The following is an 18,771-nucleotide window of genomic DNA, read 5'->3' as shown; positions in this document are numbered from 1 at the left end:
TAGTTTTAAAAATCAAATAGTACAAAGGGCTTATATATAATGAAAAGCAGTAAGTCCCTGCCCATCCCTCTCAACTCTTGATTCCCCAACCCAGAGGCAAATTTTTACACTCTTTAGTGGTTACCTCCATTTTTAATAATATGCTTTTATTACTATTTCTTAACTTGATGACATGTGGCATTTTCTGCTGACTTCCTGCTGCCCCCCCACTCTCCTCCCCACTCCATATGGTTGTGTCACTATTTTTAACTCTTCTGTTGGTTACTTTGCTCATAAATATAATCAATAAACTTTATAAATGTATTTATTTTTCAATTACAGTGACATACAATATTGTATTAGTTTGAGGTGTACAGCATAGTGATTAGACATTTATATAACCTACAAAGTGATTCCCCAGATAACTGAACTAGAGACAGTATTAGGACTTCCCACCTCGTGAGAATAACACCGCTATTCCTTTTCCTCCCCTCTGCCAGTACTTGTGCACTCTCAAAGTTGATAATATTCCCATTGTGTTCTATAATGGTAATTAAGTCTTCCCTGCTTTGCCTAGAGATTTACTCCAAAAATGGAAAACCATAACTAATATTTCCATTGTAATGCTCAAATACTGTTCACTGAATAGCAAAGTTGAATGCTATGATTGGATTCTCTTGTCTGTGATTGTAGGCTTGATCCACGTGCCAGAGAGTTGAAGCTGATTCCCTTTTATAAAAACCAGTTCAAATCTCACGTTCCTTCCTATTTGAAGCATGCTTTCCTTGTAGTTTGAAATGTTTGTTTTCCTGTAGTTGCTGTTTACCGTTGTTTCTTCTTTGGGGATGAAGAAATGTATGACTTCCAGATCATGTTACTAATTTCATCCAGCTTTTAACGCCATCCCTCTATTGCTTAGAATTCAATCCATTCAGTTGGAACTTAATTCACTTCTTATTCAAATTTGGAAATTGGTCTATTTGGACCATTCTTGTACAGTTCATCTTTATTTGAATGTTTGTAATATTTCCTCTTTTTGTTTCCCCTTAAGGCATCCTGTTCCCATTGTCATTTCCTAAAATTCATGAGGTTTTCTGTTTTGTGGATGCAAGAATTTCTCATATATTTCTGAGGATTTTCATATTTTTAAGTTCTATTCTGTTCCTTGAATTATGTATTTCCTCAAGAGTCAACTTTTCATTATATCTCAGGCTTTTTTGGTTATATTGAAGACTTTCCGAAAAGAATGATTTCTAGCCGCCCATTTACATTAAAAGATGAGGCATGGGAAAGACAGGCCGGCAAGTTTGCGTGCGCGAGCCGAGCTGGTCGTTTTGCTCTGGGGCAGGTGAGCCGGTGGATGGAAGTCAGCCATCCTGCCGGGGGCCGTGACTGCCACAAAGGTAGTTGCGCTAAATATGTACCTGCAGGCGGACGTTGAGAATCACCGAAGCCACGACGTAGAAGTAGGGGAAGTTCATTCGCAGCCGCCAGGCCAGGTCGAAGAAGGTGAGCAGCGTGCGCGTGAGCCCCTTGCAGAAGGTGCGGTAGGAGCTGCGGGCCGCGGCCCAGCGCGACAGCCACACCGCCAGGCCCGACGGGCCAGTCGTCGCCGCCATCAGTCTGATGTAGCCTCCCATAGAGTGCCCAGAGGACAGGGTCTCCAGCCGACTCTGCAGACCCACCGACCCACGGACAGAGATGGACGCGGGGGAACCTCTGTGGAAGGTCGGCTGGCTGGCCTTCCTTTCCTTGCAGAGCTCTAACCAAGGCGATCGCGGGGGCCCACCGGGCTAAGTTTGTGTCTGGGCCCCTCAGGGCGGGGCTGGGCGGGGCGCCAGAGACCGCGAGTCCCGGGACGGGGAGGGGGCACCGGGGAAAGGCGGGGATGGACGCAAGGGGGAGGGGGAGGGGCGCGCGGATTACGCGCGAGATCTAACTTCCAGAAGCCGGTGGTCCTTTTTATTTATTTATTTATTTTTTAAATTTTAACGGAAGCCAAAAGAAATTTGCTTAAAACGTTAGAGAATCTCCTTCAAAAGCATGATTTTGAGCAGCTTAGATGCTTGAACCCATTTCCTGTTGCTTCAAATCTCTTTAAGAACTTTTTCAATCCTCAGCCGTGAGCTATTACAAAAGTACAAATATACAAAACCTAATTTTCTGAACTAAAAAATGTGTCCATTCTGTTTTCATGATTCATGCGACTTTTTGGGTTTTGTTCTAGATCTTCAGTATTCCTTCAATAGGAAAAGTTATACAAACAAGTTTTTAGACATTGTCAACAGCACAAACAATTAGAACAATGGAAACCAAATTCCTTGCATAGCTTCACCTTCCCCATCCCGCCCCCCTGTGATTAAGATTTCCTTTCCTGTATATACTTCCAGTACTGATATGTTGATACATTGCTTTTACCATGTCAATAATATCCACCTATCTCACTCTCTTTGATGACTGATTATTTCACCTATATATGTTGACTAAAAATGCTCAATAATTTATTTAACCAGTCCCCTATTGATGGACATTCTAAATGTTTCCAATTTTTCCTATGCCAAAAATTGTGGTAGTGACATCTTTGTACACATAAATTTACAAGTGACAGAAGGGTATGAATAATATGATCCCATCTTTATTTGTAAAAACAATCACGTAAACATATATTTAGTGTGCCAGGTCAAAAAGTTTTACTGATACATATGGTCGACCAAAAATGTTTATAGACACCAGGGCTCCATACAACATCGTGTGTTAATCTTGGAATTTTTTTTGCCAATACGATAGGCAATAATTGTGTCATATAATTTTAACTTGCGTTTTTAAAATTATCAGTGAAGCTGAGCGACTTTTCGAAATTTCTTAATTTTTCACTAGATTTATTGATCATAAAACATTAAAACAAATATACGGGGGGTGCCAAAAAATGTATACACATGACTTGTATTCATCTTTTGTTATCGGTATTTATTGAGTATTACAATTTTAATAGTTTTTTCCTTTCTTAAAATGTGTATACATTTTTTTGCACCCTCTGTATATTATGAGAAAAGTAAAAGCCTTAAGATCACAGCCCCCAGAAAGAAAGATTATTGACAGATTGGTATATGTGTTTTTATCAATTCTTTACATATATTGATAAGCAAGGCATATATACATATATCACACACAAATCATAAAACAGAAATGGAGTTATACAAACACACTACCCTGATGTTGCTTTAAACATAATATATCTTGTATATCTTTCCATATTGATACCTTAGGGGCTGTGAATTAATTATTCCTTGTGGATGGCCAATGATTGACTGATGGATATTTGGGTGGTTTTAAATTTTTCATGATCATAAATAATGTTGAAAACAATATTCTTGTATGCATATCTTTGTTTATTTCTTTGATATTTCCCTGCAATACATTTCTAGAGATGGAAATCTTGGATCAAAAAGTTTTCATCTGATTACTTTTAACAATAAGAGAATAAATGTATAAAGCAAAAATAAAAATAATTCATTTTTGGAAAAAGTTTTTTTTTCATCTGCTTAAGGATTCTGATACATATTGTCACACTGCCTTCCACACAGCTTATACTAATGTATCCATGAACACCCTCTACTTTTCCAATAATGGGCATGGATGTTCTTTTTAAGTCTTGGACATTCTGATAGCTGAAAAAGATATGTTTTAATTTGCATATTTGGATTCCTGGCAAGTTTAGACATCAATTATATGTGTATATATCTTTGTACATGTGTATGAAAGGAACTACTCTGTCAAAAGCTTTGCGGTCCTAATTTTAATCAGTATTTCCAATTCCTGTGTAAAAATGGTTGTACCAATTTGCACTCCTTCAGGCAATGTCTGAGGCTGTTTCTCTATACTCTCACCCATATTATTATATATTATTTTATTACCACTAATATAAAAGCAAGGCATTTAGTCCAATTATTTACATTTACTTATGTTTGACTACTGATGAGGCTGAGTATTTTGTTTATTGGTCATTCATAGTGGCATCAAAAGGAAGGAGGGCCAGTGGACTGGATGACTGGAAGGGAGATGGAGGGTTTACAACTAACAAGACTACTAGAGGGTCCTGGAGACCCCAGGGGCTTGGAAACAAACAGGAAAAGGAGAGTTAGTGAGCCTTCCTCTCTTTGCCCCGTGTCTCCCTGCTCCTCAAGCTGCCCAGATTCTGGCCCCTTTGCTCATTTTTATGTTAAAATTTTTACCTAAGGCAGGAAGAACAGCACAAACAGCCTGAAAATGACAAAATCTCAGGTGGCATGATGGCTCAGTTGGCTAGAGCATGGGTTCTCAACAACAAGGTTGCCGGTTCAATTCCCACATGGGATGGTGAGCTGTGCCCTCTGAAACTAGACTGAAGGACAATGACTTGGAACTGATGGACCCTGGAAGAACACACTGTTCCCCAATAAGAGTTAAAAAAATATTAAAAAAAAGAAAATGACAAAAATCTCAACCATAACCCTAGACGCATAGACAAAACAGCCTAAGGTAATGCATTAAGCAAAAGAAATCCTCCTCTCTCACACCACACTGAATATAAAATAGTAATAATAGGCCAAAATTATTATACAAGTCTTCTGGCTCTTCTTTCCCACAATGGAGTGCATATACCTGATTCTTCTATCTGAGTCACCCGCTCTTAATATACGTGGGAGGAATATATTTTTAACTGCTATATTGGTCTAGAGATAATAGATTTAAATTTAATCAGAGGCTTTTGTAGAAGACACTGAATTGAATACAGGTGTTTACCTCTTCAAAACAAATAGAAATAATTATTTAAAAGTGCAAAGTAAATTCATTCATAAAATTAGTGGAAGGGGTGAGGTAGTGGACCAAAGAGTTTGATAAATTCCTGGAATGAATGCAGATTAGCTCAAACTGAAGAATAAATCATAGTGGAGGGCACCACAGCCCAAATGAATCTCTGAAAAAGGCTGCAGCAGACGTGGAAGCCATTTTCATGGAAGACTATAATATAATCAAATCTTATTACCACTTTTCTATTTTAGTACTTTGTATAAAATTCCTCATTAATGAAAACCCAAACTTTCTTAGATTCCTTTCTAATGAGCATTAACTTTTGTTTTGGTTCTGTCCATTTCTCACAAATTTATTGTTTTCTAAAATGGTGGCTGGTTTGATCATTTCATTTCTTTGAGCCTCATTTTATCATCTGAACATCATAAACTTGATATGTGGCATAACCCAAGGCCATTCAGGTGTCAGAGAAGTATATGAATTAGAATTAGATTGAAACAACATTGCAGTGAATCATGTGTTTATATATGTTCACTTTCAGGAGCTGCCACTGATGGCATCAGGAATAACAAAATAGTTCCAGACCAGTCATAGCCACATGAGTTTTCTTGTTTCATAGCACATGGAAGGGCATTACAAACTCAGTAGCAGTTCGGATTGCCAGTGCAGCTGCTCCTTGACTCAGGTGGCAATGCTGGATCTAGGAGACAAAGACAGCGTTAATTGCTCCCCCCACCTCCACGCTGTGCACTTCCAGAAGTCTAAGGTATTCTCTCCCAAAGCACTGAGCTTGGCACTTTCTTTCCATTGCCACATAATTGGTGTGTCCCATCCCAACTTCACCTTTTCTCCAGTCACCCCCTAATTGAGTCCAGACCTTTCATCCTGATCATTGCAAAGAGATCCCTTTCTGGGGACAGCTGCATTCAGTGACCAAATTGCCCTACTAAGGTGTCTGGACCCAGAGGAAGTAGAGTCAGAAATTATTCCAGTGCTCAACAATATCAGATCCTAGGGGAGTGTGGAATGTTCATCAAATACTTTGACTATTGGCCCATTACCGGGTGACACAAGTTAAAAAGGTGCACCATTTGTCAAGCTGTAAATGGGTTGGAGAGCTGAAAGCGTGGTATAGGCAAGACTCACAGAAGCCACAATGGTGTGGTGGGAGTCAGCTGATGAGACCGGAACAGCAACATGTGACCTCAGAAAGTATCAAAGGTGATGAGATTATTGGTAGCAGTGAGGGAGACCGTCAAAGGTTGGATGTAGTCAATCTGTCAGGGCGAGAAGGATCAATGCTCTATGCAACGTGGCTTTCTTTATTGCAAGATAAACAGGCCAACTTTGGGCAAGAATAACAGTATTGACTTCTGCATCAGAAACAGAGTCCTTTACTTTGTGCCTAGTTCCTGATGGCAGATGTGTTGCCATGTCTGATGGCAACCTTGGCAGTACAGGCTTGATCAGCAGCTTGATTTTAGTTGGTCTCATCAGAGAACAGACCTTTACTGTGGACATCTCTGTGAGTGACCTAGGCAGCCCAATCAGCATTCACATTTTATTATCACAGTTTATGGTCCCAAAGAGAGGTGTCTTTAATCTGCCAGTCTTTCAAGTGGCAGATCCAATAGGTAGGCAGGCCATTGGCAACAGCCCCAGGGTCAGTGAAAATGTAACAAGTTTCATCAAGGGGCGGATTGGCCAAACTTATGAGAAGAGCCTTAAGTTCTGCCCATGGAGCACGAGTGTGATAACCCACAGTCAGGGTTGTTGATGTGATGCGCCAACCACCAGGACATCACCTATACAGTGGAAGCTTTGGACATCAGAGGATAAAGACACTCACACTAAATGCTGACACCCCCCTTACCACCACCCCCGCGCGTGCGAGGGCATGCGCGTACACACACACACACACACACACACACACACACACACTGGTGGCAATAGCAGGGAACTTTGTCCAACTAGCACTTCTCTACTTGTGTCAGTGCCCTGAGTGGGAGACACTCCTCTGACATTTTATGAGCATTTATAGTACAAGCACTAAGCACATCAATTTCCTTATACATTTTACAACAACAGTATGTTGAATTGGCACAGAGGGCCCCATCCACAAGGTCCCCTGAACTGTTTTCTTTCACTGAGAGTTTTACTAAAACCCTATGAGTTGAATCCAGGCTCTTTTTGTTCCCTCTGAGAACACAGACCAAGGAATTTAACACCTGCACCTCAGAAACTAACAACAGCAGCTCTGGGCAGTTCCGGGCCTGGGGTGATCGAACAGGGGGAGGGGAGAGGTTTGCGAGAGGCCAGCCTAAGGAAATGGCTGGAGGCTTTTTCTCCTTTGTCTTCTAGCCCCAGGAGGTACATGCACATCTGCCTCCTCGGGTTTGTACCTCCCAGAGTTCCGTGGCTCAGGGGGTCTTCCTTTCTGCCTCCTCTAGTCCCACAGATCCGCCCTGGAGACCTAAAGGCCAGTGGGCACCTCTGTGCCTAGCTTCCTCTCCTGCCATATGACCGGGAAGGATGATGACACGGATGCATGTTTCCAAGTCATAAAAGTTCAAGTGCCTCCGCAGGAGAACTTGCATCCTCTTTTTTTTGTTCTTTAAAGCAGCTGAAATCCTAGTAGAGGAAGATGGAGGGGGAGAGCAGCTGGGCATCAGTAAACAAGACTTTTCATTTATTTTTAAGTGGCTGCCCACTTGGGCTCAACAAATGAACTTCTAATGTTTTTCATTACCTAATGCTGTACATCCTCATTTCTGATACGTTTTTTTAGTTTTGGTGACTCCCTTGACTTACCAACCATAGTCATATTCTGTATAACCAGAGCTCCAGGGCTGGCTGTTCCATTGTCATGATAATGCCATTGTCATGATAAAACCCTCACTCAGCAGAGAGGGATTACAACTAAATTACCAAACTCAAAGAAAGAGATCAGATTTATGGTGGGGTGGGGGATGGGGGAATTGGAGGAAGGTGGTGAAAAGACACAAACTTCCAGTTATAAGATAAATAAGTACTAGGGATGGAATATACAGCATGATGTGTATAGTTACCACTGCTGTATGATATATAGGAAAGTTAAGAGAGTAAATCCTAAGAGTTGTCATTATAGGGAGAAAAAAATACCTTTTTCCATTTCTTTTTATTGTATCTACATGAGATGATGGATGTTAACTAAACTTATTGTTATAATCACTTCACAATATACAAAAGTCAAACCTTTACACCTGAAACTCATACAGTGATGTATGTCAATTATACCTCAATAAAACTGGAGAACTAAGGTACCCAACGGATGAATCTTATAACAAAGCCTGGATGAATTTTTCTGTGATAATTGAAAATGCCCTAGAGAATGGTGACTTCTGAAATGGAAAAGTAGGTGGTTGAGAGAAACTTGCCTAGAAGCTATATAACCTACATATGTGGATACCTTTCCCTTGCTATGGTAGCTACTGGTAGAAAGAGAGAGAGAAAGAGAGAGAGAGAGAGAGAGAGAGAGAGAGAGAGAGAGAGAGAGAGAGAGAGAGAGAACAGTGGGAAAGCCTTACTCCTTTTCACTTGCCCACCATTTGGGAAGGAACATTCTCTACTGGATCCCAGGAAGTCTTCTCATGTTACCTAATTTGGCTTGTGTGGGCCCTCATCCTTTCTCTTCCAGATATCCCTGTCTCTGTCAGCCTCCCATCCTTATATCCAAAACTGTCAAACACTATGCAAAATCTAAGATTTTATCCTACTTACAAACTAACAAGTTAGCCTGTGAGTGTTTCATGGATGCAGGCAGAAGACACAAAGCTACAGAATCAGAGACAAGACACTTTATTATTCACTGTAAAAGTAGGAGCCTGAGTGTTTGCATGTTTGTGCCAGTCCCCCTACACCCAAGTCCCATGGGGGTGATGCAAAGGGCCCATCATGGGTGCCTGTACACACAGTGGACTGTGTTGTAGAAGAGACTGAGTTTTGGGGTTCACTGCTTTTATAACAAGCAGAAGGGATCCTGTTCTTTGGGGGTGAGACGGTGTGTCACTCAAGGTGAGAAATGACCAGGGTAAAAAGCAGTTAGGGTCTTACCCAGCAAGTTTGTGCAGGGACACAAACAGTCCATGGTGAATCGCCTTTCCTAACAGACACAGACCAGGAGAAAATATTGCAAATCACATACAGCAGGTCCTCAAATAACATTGTTTTATTCAACATTGTTTTGTTGTAAAGTTGATGAGAAAAAAAAAATGAATTCCCACCCCGGGGCCACTGTCTGCGTGGAGTTTGTATGTTCTCCCCATGTCTACATGGGTTGTCTCTGGGGACTGGTTTCCTCCCACATCACAAAGATGTGCACGTGAGCTGACTTGGCGTGTCTGAATTGTCTTAGTCGGAGTGTGAGTGTGTGTGATGCCCCCTGCAATGGAAGGGTATCATATCCAGGGTGGATACCGCCTTGTGCCCTGAGCTGCCAGAAGATGCTCTGGCCACCTGTTACCTTGAACTGGAATAAGTGGGTTGGAAAATCATGATCTTACTTATTTTTATTCATCTCTCTTAAATGTATATATAGCTCACATTTGTTTCAGTGTTTCACTCTAAGAGTGTTTTGGGTCTTTATTTAAAAGTTTGATGATGTTTTTGTGACCAGAAATATGTTGTTGAACTTAAATCATGTTTATATCAATTAGCCTATGATAAAATTAGTTTCCTTATATGTCATTTCACTTAAAGTCTCAGTTTCCAAGAACCTACTGATTATGTCAAGTGAAGGCTTACTGTATCTGACAACGGACTTGTACCCAGAATATATAAAGAACTTTCAAAACAACAGTAAAAGAACAACCTATTTTAAAGTGAACAAAAGACTTGAACACATGCTTCACAAAAGAGAATACACATATGGAAAATAAACACATGAAAAGATGTTCAATATCTTTCCATTAGGAAAATGCAAATTCAAACAACCATTAGATACCACTACAGGTAGCCATCTTCTCATTGTATCCTCACATGACCGGAGAGCAGAGAGAAAGCAAGCAAGCTCTATCCTGTCTCTTCTTCTTTTTTTATTCTGATGCCACAAAATAAAAATTTAATAGGAATGTAAACTAGCCATGTCTATTAGTATGTCTTTATTTTTACAAATTCTTACCCCCCCTTTTTCCACCTCCTCCCGCCCACTCGAGTTCCCCTGTTGTTTCTCAGTCTAGTTGTGTAGGAGACAACTACCTGGCCCATGGTGGTATTGTGAGCCTTGTGCTCCCGCCGGCTGAGGCACTCAGTCGCTCACAGCAGCTCATGCTGGCCACTCATGCTGGCCGCTGGCCGCTCATGGCGGCACACAGTAGCCTGTGGCAACACTCAGCAGCCCAGGGCAACCCAGCTCCAGGGAGAGCTGTTGTTCACAATCTTAGCTGTAGAGGGCACAGCTCACTGGCCCATGTGGGAATAGAACCGGAGGCCTTCGCATTAAGAGCACAATGTTCATACCACCTGAGCCACCAGGCCGGCCCCTATTTTTCCAAATTCGGATAGAGCGAAACTTTTATATACCCTGAAACTAGAATAATATCTATAGAACTTTAGAAAAAAGAGTTTGAGAAAATATGGATGCGTTTCTTCTCAAATTTTAAAAATGATTTCCTGTGCCTAAGCTGAGCAGATTGGAAAGATAAAATAGAAAACGTCTACCCCAAGATCTAAGACTAAGGACTTAAATTCCTTCAAGTGCTGTGGTGTTTAACTTCCCCCAAAGGCACAATAGTTTGAAATTTTACATCAGTGACATCAGAGAGGGGCCCCACTCCTGTGGTTGTCAGTCTTCTGCATTGATGTGCTTTGCAATGGTGTTCAGCAGGATATTTGAAGTTCCTTCATAGATTGTACCAATCTTTGCATCTCGGAAGTATTTTTCTATGGGGTGTAGCCTATGCCTCCCATCCACTCAATACACTTACTAGTTGTTAGTCCTGCAACTTCTGATGCATAGTATTTGGCCATAGATGCTTCTTTTAAGAATGGCTTGCCGGCTTCTAAAAGCCTAGCAGCGTTGTACGTTGGCAATCATGTAGCTTCCAGCTGGGTGGCCATGTGAGCCACTTGGTGTTGAAGCCCCTGAAAGTCAAATATTCTTTTGCCAAATTGTATCCTTTCTTTAAGATATGGAATAGTGTAGTCAAAACATCCTTGAGCCAGTCCCAGCATCTGTGCAACAATTCCTATTCTACTTTTATTAAGGCTCCCTATGGCATTCGTATAGCCATATCCAATGTGTCCCAGGATATTGGTTTCCGGAACCCTGGTATTTTCAAATGTTAATGGGCAGGTGGAAGAAGCTCTGATCCCCATTTTGTTTTCTGCTTTCTCTATGTGCAGGCCTTCAGTATAGCGATCTACTATGAAGCAGGTGATTCCTTTATACCCCATGGTGGGATCTACATTAGCCATCACCAGGAAGAGCCCTGCATACTCGGCATTGGTAATCCATATCTTTGACCCATTGATGACATAATAATTTCCCTTTTTTATCAGCTCTGGTCTTCAAAGCAAATGGATTGCTACCTGCTCCAGCCTCTGAAAGGCAGAAACTTCCTATTTTTTCTGTAGCTAGCTTGGTCAAATAGGTAGCATTTTGTTCTTCTGTTCCATGTTTTCTAAACAGCTCATTAATTACTGTGTTCTGGATGTCACATATCAAAGTCACAGATACATCAACTTTGGCTGATTCCTCTATCACTAGGACAGAGGAAAAAAAATGAAGCTCTTGTTTCTCCATATTTTGTTTCAAGGTCAATAACCATCAACCCCTGTTGAAATAATCTTTGTATTAGTGATGTCTCCATGTTTGAATTTTCATCCATTGTTGAAACCAAAGGAGCAACTTGTTTCTGGGCAAAATTTTTAACTGTGCTCTTTATCATCATCTCCTCATCTGTAAGTGTCTGCAGGAGGGCGCAGGGTAGCCCATCGTATGTTATATTGAGTACATCTTCTGACTGGGAAGATTGTAGGACACGAGGAGGAGTTCTCCAAGAAGACAGGCAAGTTGGGAAGTTTCTTCTTAGCAGCGTGCAGCCGTGCAATAGTCGTACGGCAGCACCCTCCATTGCAGCCGCAGGCCCGGAGGCGTCGCTGATTACTCGAAATCTCTCCTCTCTCTTCTTCTTTTATTGACATTCAGTATTTTTTACATTAATTTCAGGTGTACCACGTAGTGGTTAGACATTGATATAATTTAAGAAGTGATCCCCCTGGCTAGTACCCACCTGGCACTATACATAGTAATTATCATATTAATGACTATATTCTCTATGCTTTACTTTGATCCCCATGACTATTTTGTAACTGCTAATTTGTATTTCTTAATCTCTCCCCCTTTTTCAACCACCCCCCAACCCTGCCCATATGGCAACCATCAAAATTTTGTCTGTATCTATGGTGTGTTTCTGTTTTGATTGTTTGCTTTGTTCTTTAGATTCCACATATAAGCAAAATCACATTGCATCTGTCTGACATACTCTACTCAGTACACTACCCTGCAGGTACATCCATACCACTGCAGATGGCAAGAACCCATTCCCTTCCATGGCTGAGCAGTATTTCTATATGTAGCACCTCCTCTTTAGCCATTCATCCATCGATGAACACCCAGGCTGCCTCTACATCTTGGCCATTGTAAACAATGTTGCAATGAACACATGGATGCACACGTCATCTTTTTAAAAATTAATTAATTAATTTATTAATTTATTTATTTTTTAATTTATTTTTTAAATTTATTGGGGTGACAATTGTTAGTAAAATTACATAGATTTCAGGTGTACAATTCTGTATTACATCACCTATAAATCCCATTGTGTGTTCACCACCCAGAGTCAGTTCTCCTTCCATCACCATATATTTGATTGCACACGTAATCTTGAAGTAGCATTTGGATTTCTTTGGATAAATATCTGTGAGGACAGAACCCCAGAAAGTAGTTTCCAGGCTCTCGGCCTCACATAGACAGGTGCTGGCTCAGGTAGTAAATGGCCATCAACTGTGATTGTATGGCCATCAGCTGTGGCTAGTTGGCCGTCAGCTGTAACCAGTGAGCCATTGGCCACTAATATAACTGCTGTGGCTGCGCTAGAAAAGAAGAGAAGAGAAAGAATGGGGGCTAGCAAGAAGATGGTGGCTGCCTGGCAAGAGCGGATTGCAGAGAGGCGGATGCCGCCAGAGAGAATATAGTGGTATGACTCCCCTACTTATGGCTCCGTGGGTGTTCCTTTTTGGCCTCACCATGTCCTGCGTTCTTGTATGGGGAGAGGGAGCAGAGACCCCGCAGGCCTCCCTGCATGACAAATGGCACAGCGAGCAGGGTCCCCCGCACGACAGGGGGCTAGCAAGAAGATGGTGACTGAGCCTGCAAGCGGTGCAGTGAGGGTTGCGAACAGTGTGGCTCCTGCTTCCTGCTTCTCCAACCCAGCCGCCAGCGAGAATATAGTGGTATGACTCCCCTACCTATGGCTCCATGGGTGTTCCTTTTTGGCCTCACCATATCCTGCGTTCTTGTGTGGGGAGCAGGAGATGAAACCCCGCAGGCCACCTCGCATGACAAATGGTGCAGTGAGCAGGGTCTCCCGCATGACAATATCCAGAAGTGGGATTATTGGGTCCTTCTTTGTCTCTTGTTATAGCCTTTGTTTTAAAGTCTATTTTGTCTGGTATAAGTATTGCTACCCCAGATTTTTTTGTTTGTTTGTTTCTGTGGGGACAGAGCCCCAGAGAGCAGTTTCCAGGCTCTTGGCCTCATGTGAAGGGGTACTGGCTCGGGTAGTGGATGGCCGTCAGCTGTGGCTAGTTGTCTGTCAGCAGTAACCAGTGAGCCATTGGCCACTAATATAACTTCTGTGGCTACGCTACCAGAAAAAATGGGGGCTAGCAAGAAGGTGGTGGTGGATGGGCTGGCAAGCACCGATTGCAGTTAGCATGGTGGAGTGTGGGTTGCGGATTGCAGAGAAGTGGACAGCAGGTTGCAGACAGTGTGGCTCCTGCCTCCTGTGTCTCCAACACAGCCGCCAGCGAGAATATAGTGGCATGACTCCTGTATCTATGGCTCCGTGGGTGTTCCTTTTTGGCCTCACCATATCCTGCGTTCTTATGTGGGGAGTGGGAGCAGAGACCCCGCAGGCCACCCCACACGACAGTGGCCTTCTCAAAAGACAAAACTTAAGTAATGGAGAGATCAGTGTTTGCTAGAGGGTAGTATTGGGGGAGGCTGTAACTACAATGCCATTAGAGGAATATATAACACCTTGGAAAGATCTTTAAAGATTTTGTTACAAAGTAGAAACAAGATAGTATGTAGAGAAAAGCTACATTTAAAATTTTATATACATTCAGGTAGAGAGGAAAAATAATGTAAACGAAAATGCCATAATGTTCTGCGTGGTTATCTGAGGTATGGGATATCAGGTGATTTTTATTTTCTACTATTGGTTTATTTGTATTTTCCAAATGTTCAACACTTGTAATAAGAAAGAGGTGATTAGAATTTACTAAACTAGAGCAGCTTTGCCCCCTGGTGGCTCATTCAGTAGTTGTCTGCCTTTAGTCTGAGGGAAGAATGTTGTTCACTCACATGCCACTGCAGGCCTTAATTCTAAAGCAGAACTTTCAAGATTCACAGATCCTTTGGTAGGACAAGTGGTTGTGTCCTAGAGGAGTGGTCTCATGGAACTTTGTTTCCTTTGACTGTATGATGATAATATGCTCTAAGCTGACGTAAGACACAGAGAAACACCAACAGCAAGAAGAAGAAAATAGGTTCCAGGATCAGCTGGGCACCATTAATAGAGTTAAAGGCAAGTCACATAATAAGAAGATATTTACAATATCCAACAAAAATTTGTGTCTAATGTATATAAATAATTCTTTCAAAAATAATTATAAATAACAAAAGACTGGAAAAGAGTAGAAACATGAAAAAAAGATGTGAGGTGTTTCCAAATGGCCAATAAACATGAAAAAATACTTAGCTTCATTACTCATCAGGGGAATGCAAATTAAAACCACAATGTGATACCACCACATACCCACAAGAATGGCTAGATTGAACACAACAAAAAACACCAGTTGTTTGTGAGAATGTGGAGCAGCCAGAATTCTCATACTCTGATGGTGAGAGTATAAATTTGTGCACTTATGAAAACTGTTTGGAAAATCTGAACAAATGCATTCCATATAATCCAGCAATTCTACTTCAATGTCTATACCTAACAAATACATGTATATGTTTACCAATAGACATATTCAAGAATATTCATAGCAGCACACTTTGTAATAGTACCAAACAGGAAACTTACCCAATTGCCCGTGAAAAAGTAGAATGAATACGTAGATAAATTGTATTTAATCACATAATGGAATACTAAACAGCATGAAGATAAATGGACAGTGTGGGAACAGAGCCCCAGAAAGCAGTTTCCAGGCTCTCGGCCACACATAGAAAGGTGCTGGCTCAGGTAGTAGATGGTCATCAGCTGTGACTAGTTGGCCATCGGCTGTTACCAATTAGCCATTAGCCACTGATATAACTGCCGCGGCTAAGCTAGCAAAGGGTGGTGTAGTGGCGTGGCATGGTGGAGTGTGGATTATGGATTGCAGAGAGGCAGATTGCAGCTAGCAAGTGAGGGTGGTTGGCAGAGACAAGTGGACAGCGGGTTGCGGATCGTGTGGCGCCAGTGAGACTATAGTGGTATGACTCCCCTATCTATGGCTCCGCGGGTGTTCCTTTTTGGCCTCACCATATCCTGCGTTCTTGTGTGGGGAGCGGGACTAGAGACCCAACCTGACACCCTGCATGACAGACAGGATATGAATCACAAAAGATGACAAATGTATAAGAATACATATCATCTGATTCTATTTCTATAAAGGTAAAAAACATGCAAAATTATTGTTAGAAGTCAGAATAGTGGTTACTATCAATGTGTAGTGACTGGAAGGAGGCCCAAGTGGGACTTCTGAGGCGCTGGTAATATGCTGTTTTTCAGTCTGGGGCCTGCTTATACAGACGGGCTCAAGTTTTGAAAATTTATGGACTGTACTCTTAAGATTTGTGCTCTTTTCTGTGTGTCTGTTGTGAAGCAAGTAAACATTTTTTTAAACCTAAAGGAAATGTAAAATAATAAGGTGAATTTTTATCTTGTCTCTGGAAAAAAATTTTAAGTAAAAGTATAATGACAACTGAGAAAGAAAACACTAATAGTTTTGATGAACTAACATTTTGAAATATGTATATGTCAAAATAAATTTAATGAAAGAAATCGAGAAAGTCTTCCAGAACATTACAAATGTTTACTGTGTTCAATTAACAAAGACTCATATAAATAGATTTTCTTTACCAGGAAAAACTATGCAAAGGTAATTAACAGATTATGAGGAAAGATGAAAGAAAAATAATAAGGAAAATATAAAAAAGGCTACACCTCATTGGCAAAGAAATGGAAATAGAAGTGAATTATTAGATAGTCTTTTTGCTCACCAGATACAATAGTTATCACATGATAATTACTTTTAGTGGGGGATATAATGATATGAGCTGTCTTATGCTCCATTATTAGCAGAAGTGGAAATTGATATAACTGTTTTAGAAAGCAACCTGAGAAAATCTGTCAAAAGTCTGGAGAATGTTCATGCCTTTGATACAATTCAATTTCTAGAAATCTAACCTCAAGTATGAGCACAAAAGCAGATGAACATATATAGAGAAATGTTTGTTACAATATTCCTTAAAATTTCTAAAAGAATTAGAAACAAATTAATATTGTCCAACTTGGGAATGTTTGCTATATTATGGTGTATCCATATACTTAGCTATGCAAACATTAAAAATTGTATTTTGTCAGAAATTTTTAGCAATATGGGATAAATATGATACAGAATTATTGAAAAGAGCTGGACACAAAACCATGTCAAATTGTAACTATGTGTAACATATGTGTGGGTATTTGTATATATATATATGTATGTATATATATATATGTATATATATATAAAATATTATACATATTATGTATGTATACTGGGGGTGCCAAAAATGTATACAAGTGGATGCTTTGGTCAACGTTGCTCAAGCAGCAGTTTGCCATAATCAGAGGTGTCTGCACGCTGATGGTAACCAGTTTGAGCACCTCTTGTAATTGCAGAAGTCAAACGTGACTTGTATTCATCTTTTGTTATCAGAATATATTGAGTATTACAGTTTTAATACAGTTTTCCTTAAAATGTGTATACATTTTTTGGCACCCTGTGTATGTCCATATATAATATACACATTATATTACATATTATATATTATGCATACATATTATATATACATATATATACCTATACATATATTTATATATTGAAAGAGAAACTGAAAGAGGGAAAGAACGAAAAATGTTAACATTATGTGGTATATCAGTTTGTTAGGGCTGCCATAACAAAATACCACAGACTGGGTGGCTTAAACAAGAAAAATTTATTTCCTGAGTTCTGGAGGTTAGAAGTCAGAGACGAAGGTGTCAGTAGGGTTGCTTCCTTCTGAGGCTTCTCTCCTTGGCTAGCACATGGCCACCTTCTTGTTGTGTACTCACATGATCTTCCCTCTGTGCAAACGCATCCCTGATGTCTCTGTGTGTGTCCAGAATCCTTCTTCTAAGGATCCTTCTTCAAGTCAAATTGGGTTAAGGCCCACTTTAATGATCACATTTAACCTTAAGCAAGTCTTTAAAGGCCCTTTCTCAGAAGAATACAGTCACATTATGAGAGGATTAGGACTTCAACATATGAATTTGGGGGCAGAGACAATTCCGCCCATAACACATAGGTCCCGAGTTTTGTACCAAATACAGTGAGGAACACAGGGGCAGTAAACGCCAAATGTGAGAAGGCTCAGGCAGAGCGGAGGGAGGAGTGCCTTGATCATCCCCTGGAGGTCGGTGCAACCATTAACACAAAGGGGAGAAGCAAGGGGAAGGGTCCCTGAGAAACGATCAAAGACGCAATCATCACCTCAGAGTCACATGGCTTTTTTTATTTTCTACAAACAATTGCATAATCATGCCTGTGTGAAACATATGTAGGAAGGGAAAACAAAACTAATGTATTTAGAATTTACTATCGCTTCTCGGCCTTTTGGCTAAGATCAAGTGTAGAATTTACTAAAACAGAGCAGCTGTTGCCCCCTGGTGGCTCATTCAGTAATTGTGTGTTTTGGGGTGAGTAAATAATGGCTCCCCCACTCAAACTGCAGAGCAGGGATTGCTGCAGTGTTAATCTCAGGGCTCAAACTAAGGCTCACCATATCTCTGAGTACAATAAGCGTTCTGAAATTCTAAATGTACCCATTCTGATCATGTGATAATATGTTCTCAGCTGCTGTAAGACAGAGAAACACCAACAGCAGAAAGAGGAAAAGAGGTTCAGCTGAGCACTTCCGACAGGACCTCTGCAATCGCAGGGCTAAAGAGGGCCAGTGATTGGAATTGCGGTGGGCAGCTCGGGGTTGGGGAAGAGGGTGCCCACTGAAGTGGGAGTGCAGGGGCAAAATGGATTTAGTGACTCTCTGTGGGGGATCAATAAGAGGGTGAACATGAAGAGGACTCAGGATGAGTGGGGGAAAGGTGGTACAACCAGCAAGAGGGTCACAATGAGCAGAGTACAGGGAAGATGAGCAGGTCAGTTGTGGGCCAGCAGTGACAGAATCAAGCCAGGCAACCAGAACCTTCTTATAGACATGTTCTACCTCATTATAATATCAAGACCACCCCCCCCACCATCTCCAAGTTCTTAGGGTCCCATGGTTTCCTCTTGAGGATCCCCGAGAGGCTCTAGAATTTTCTATATATACAGGTTTCCCAGCTGACTTTTCCTTATTCACTGAGTGTAACAGGGAATGGGCAGCACTGGGCCTGGGCCTGAGATTGGGACAACCAGTACCTTAGGACGCTTGGATAGTCTGGTTTG

The 18,771-nt window shown here is 41.1% G+C and overlaps 1 protein-coding gene and 2 pseudogenes across 1 annotated transcript; 1 reads left to right on the top strand and 2 right to left on the bottom strand.

The window, feature by feature from the left end:
* Positions 1-286: 286 nt before the first annotated feature.
* LOC109437919 (small integral membrane protein 10-like protein 3) lies at positions 287-1,803 on the bottom strand. The gene has a single exon (XM_019717443.2). The coding sequence runs from the start codon at positions 1,617-1,619 to the stop codon at positions 1,392-1,394; it is 228 nt and encodes a 75-aa protein (XP_019573002.1). The 5' UTR covers positions 1,620-1,803; the 3' UTR covers positions 287-1,391.
* An 8,725-nt stretch (positions 1,804-10,528) lies between these two features.
* LOC109437921 (short/branched chain specific acyl-CoA dehydrogenase, mitochondrial pseudogene) lies at positions 10,529-11,900 on the bottom strand (annotated as a pseudogene).
* A 6,024-nt stretch (positions 11,901-17,924) lies between these two features.
* LOC141569808 (U2 spliceosomal RNA) lies at positions 17,925-18,100 on the top strand (annotated as a pseudogene).
* Positions 18,101-18,771: the final 671 nt, after the last annotated feature.

The sequence above is a fragment of the Rhinolophus sinicus genome, chromosome 18 (genome assembly GCF_057876585.1).
Source record: "Rhinolophus sinicus isolate RSI-liver-muscle chromosome 18, RSI-T2T, whole genome shotgun sequence".
Classification (NCBI taxonomy): domain Eukaryota; kingdom Metazoa; phylum Chordata; class Mammalia; order Chiroptera; family Rhinolophidae; genus Rhinolophus; species Rhinolophus sinicus.
Note: the sequence above shows the minus strand (reverse complement) of the source record. Positions and strands in the feature narration are given on the sequence as shown.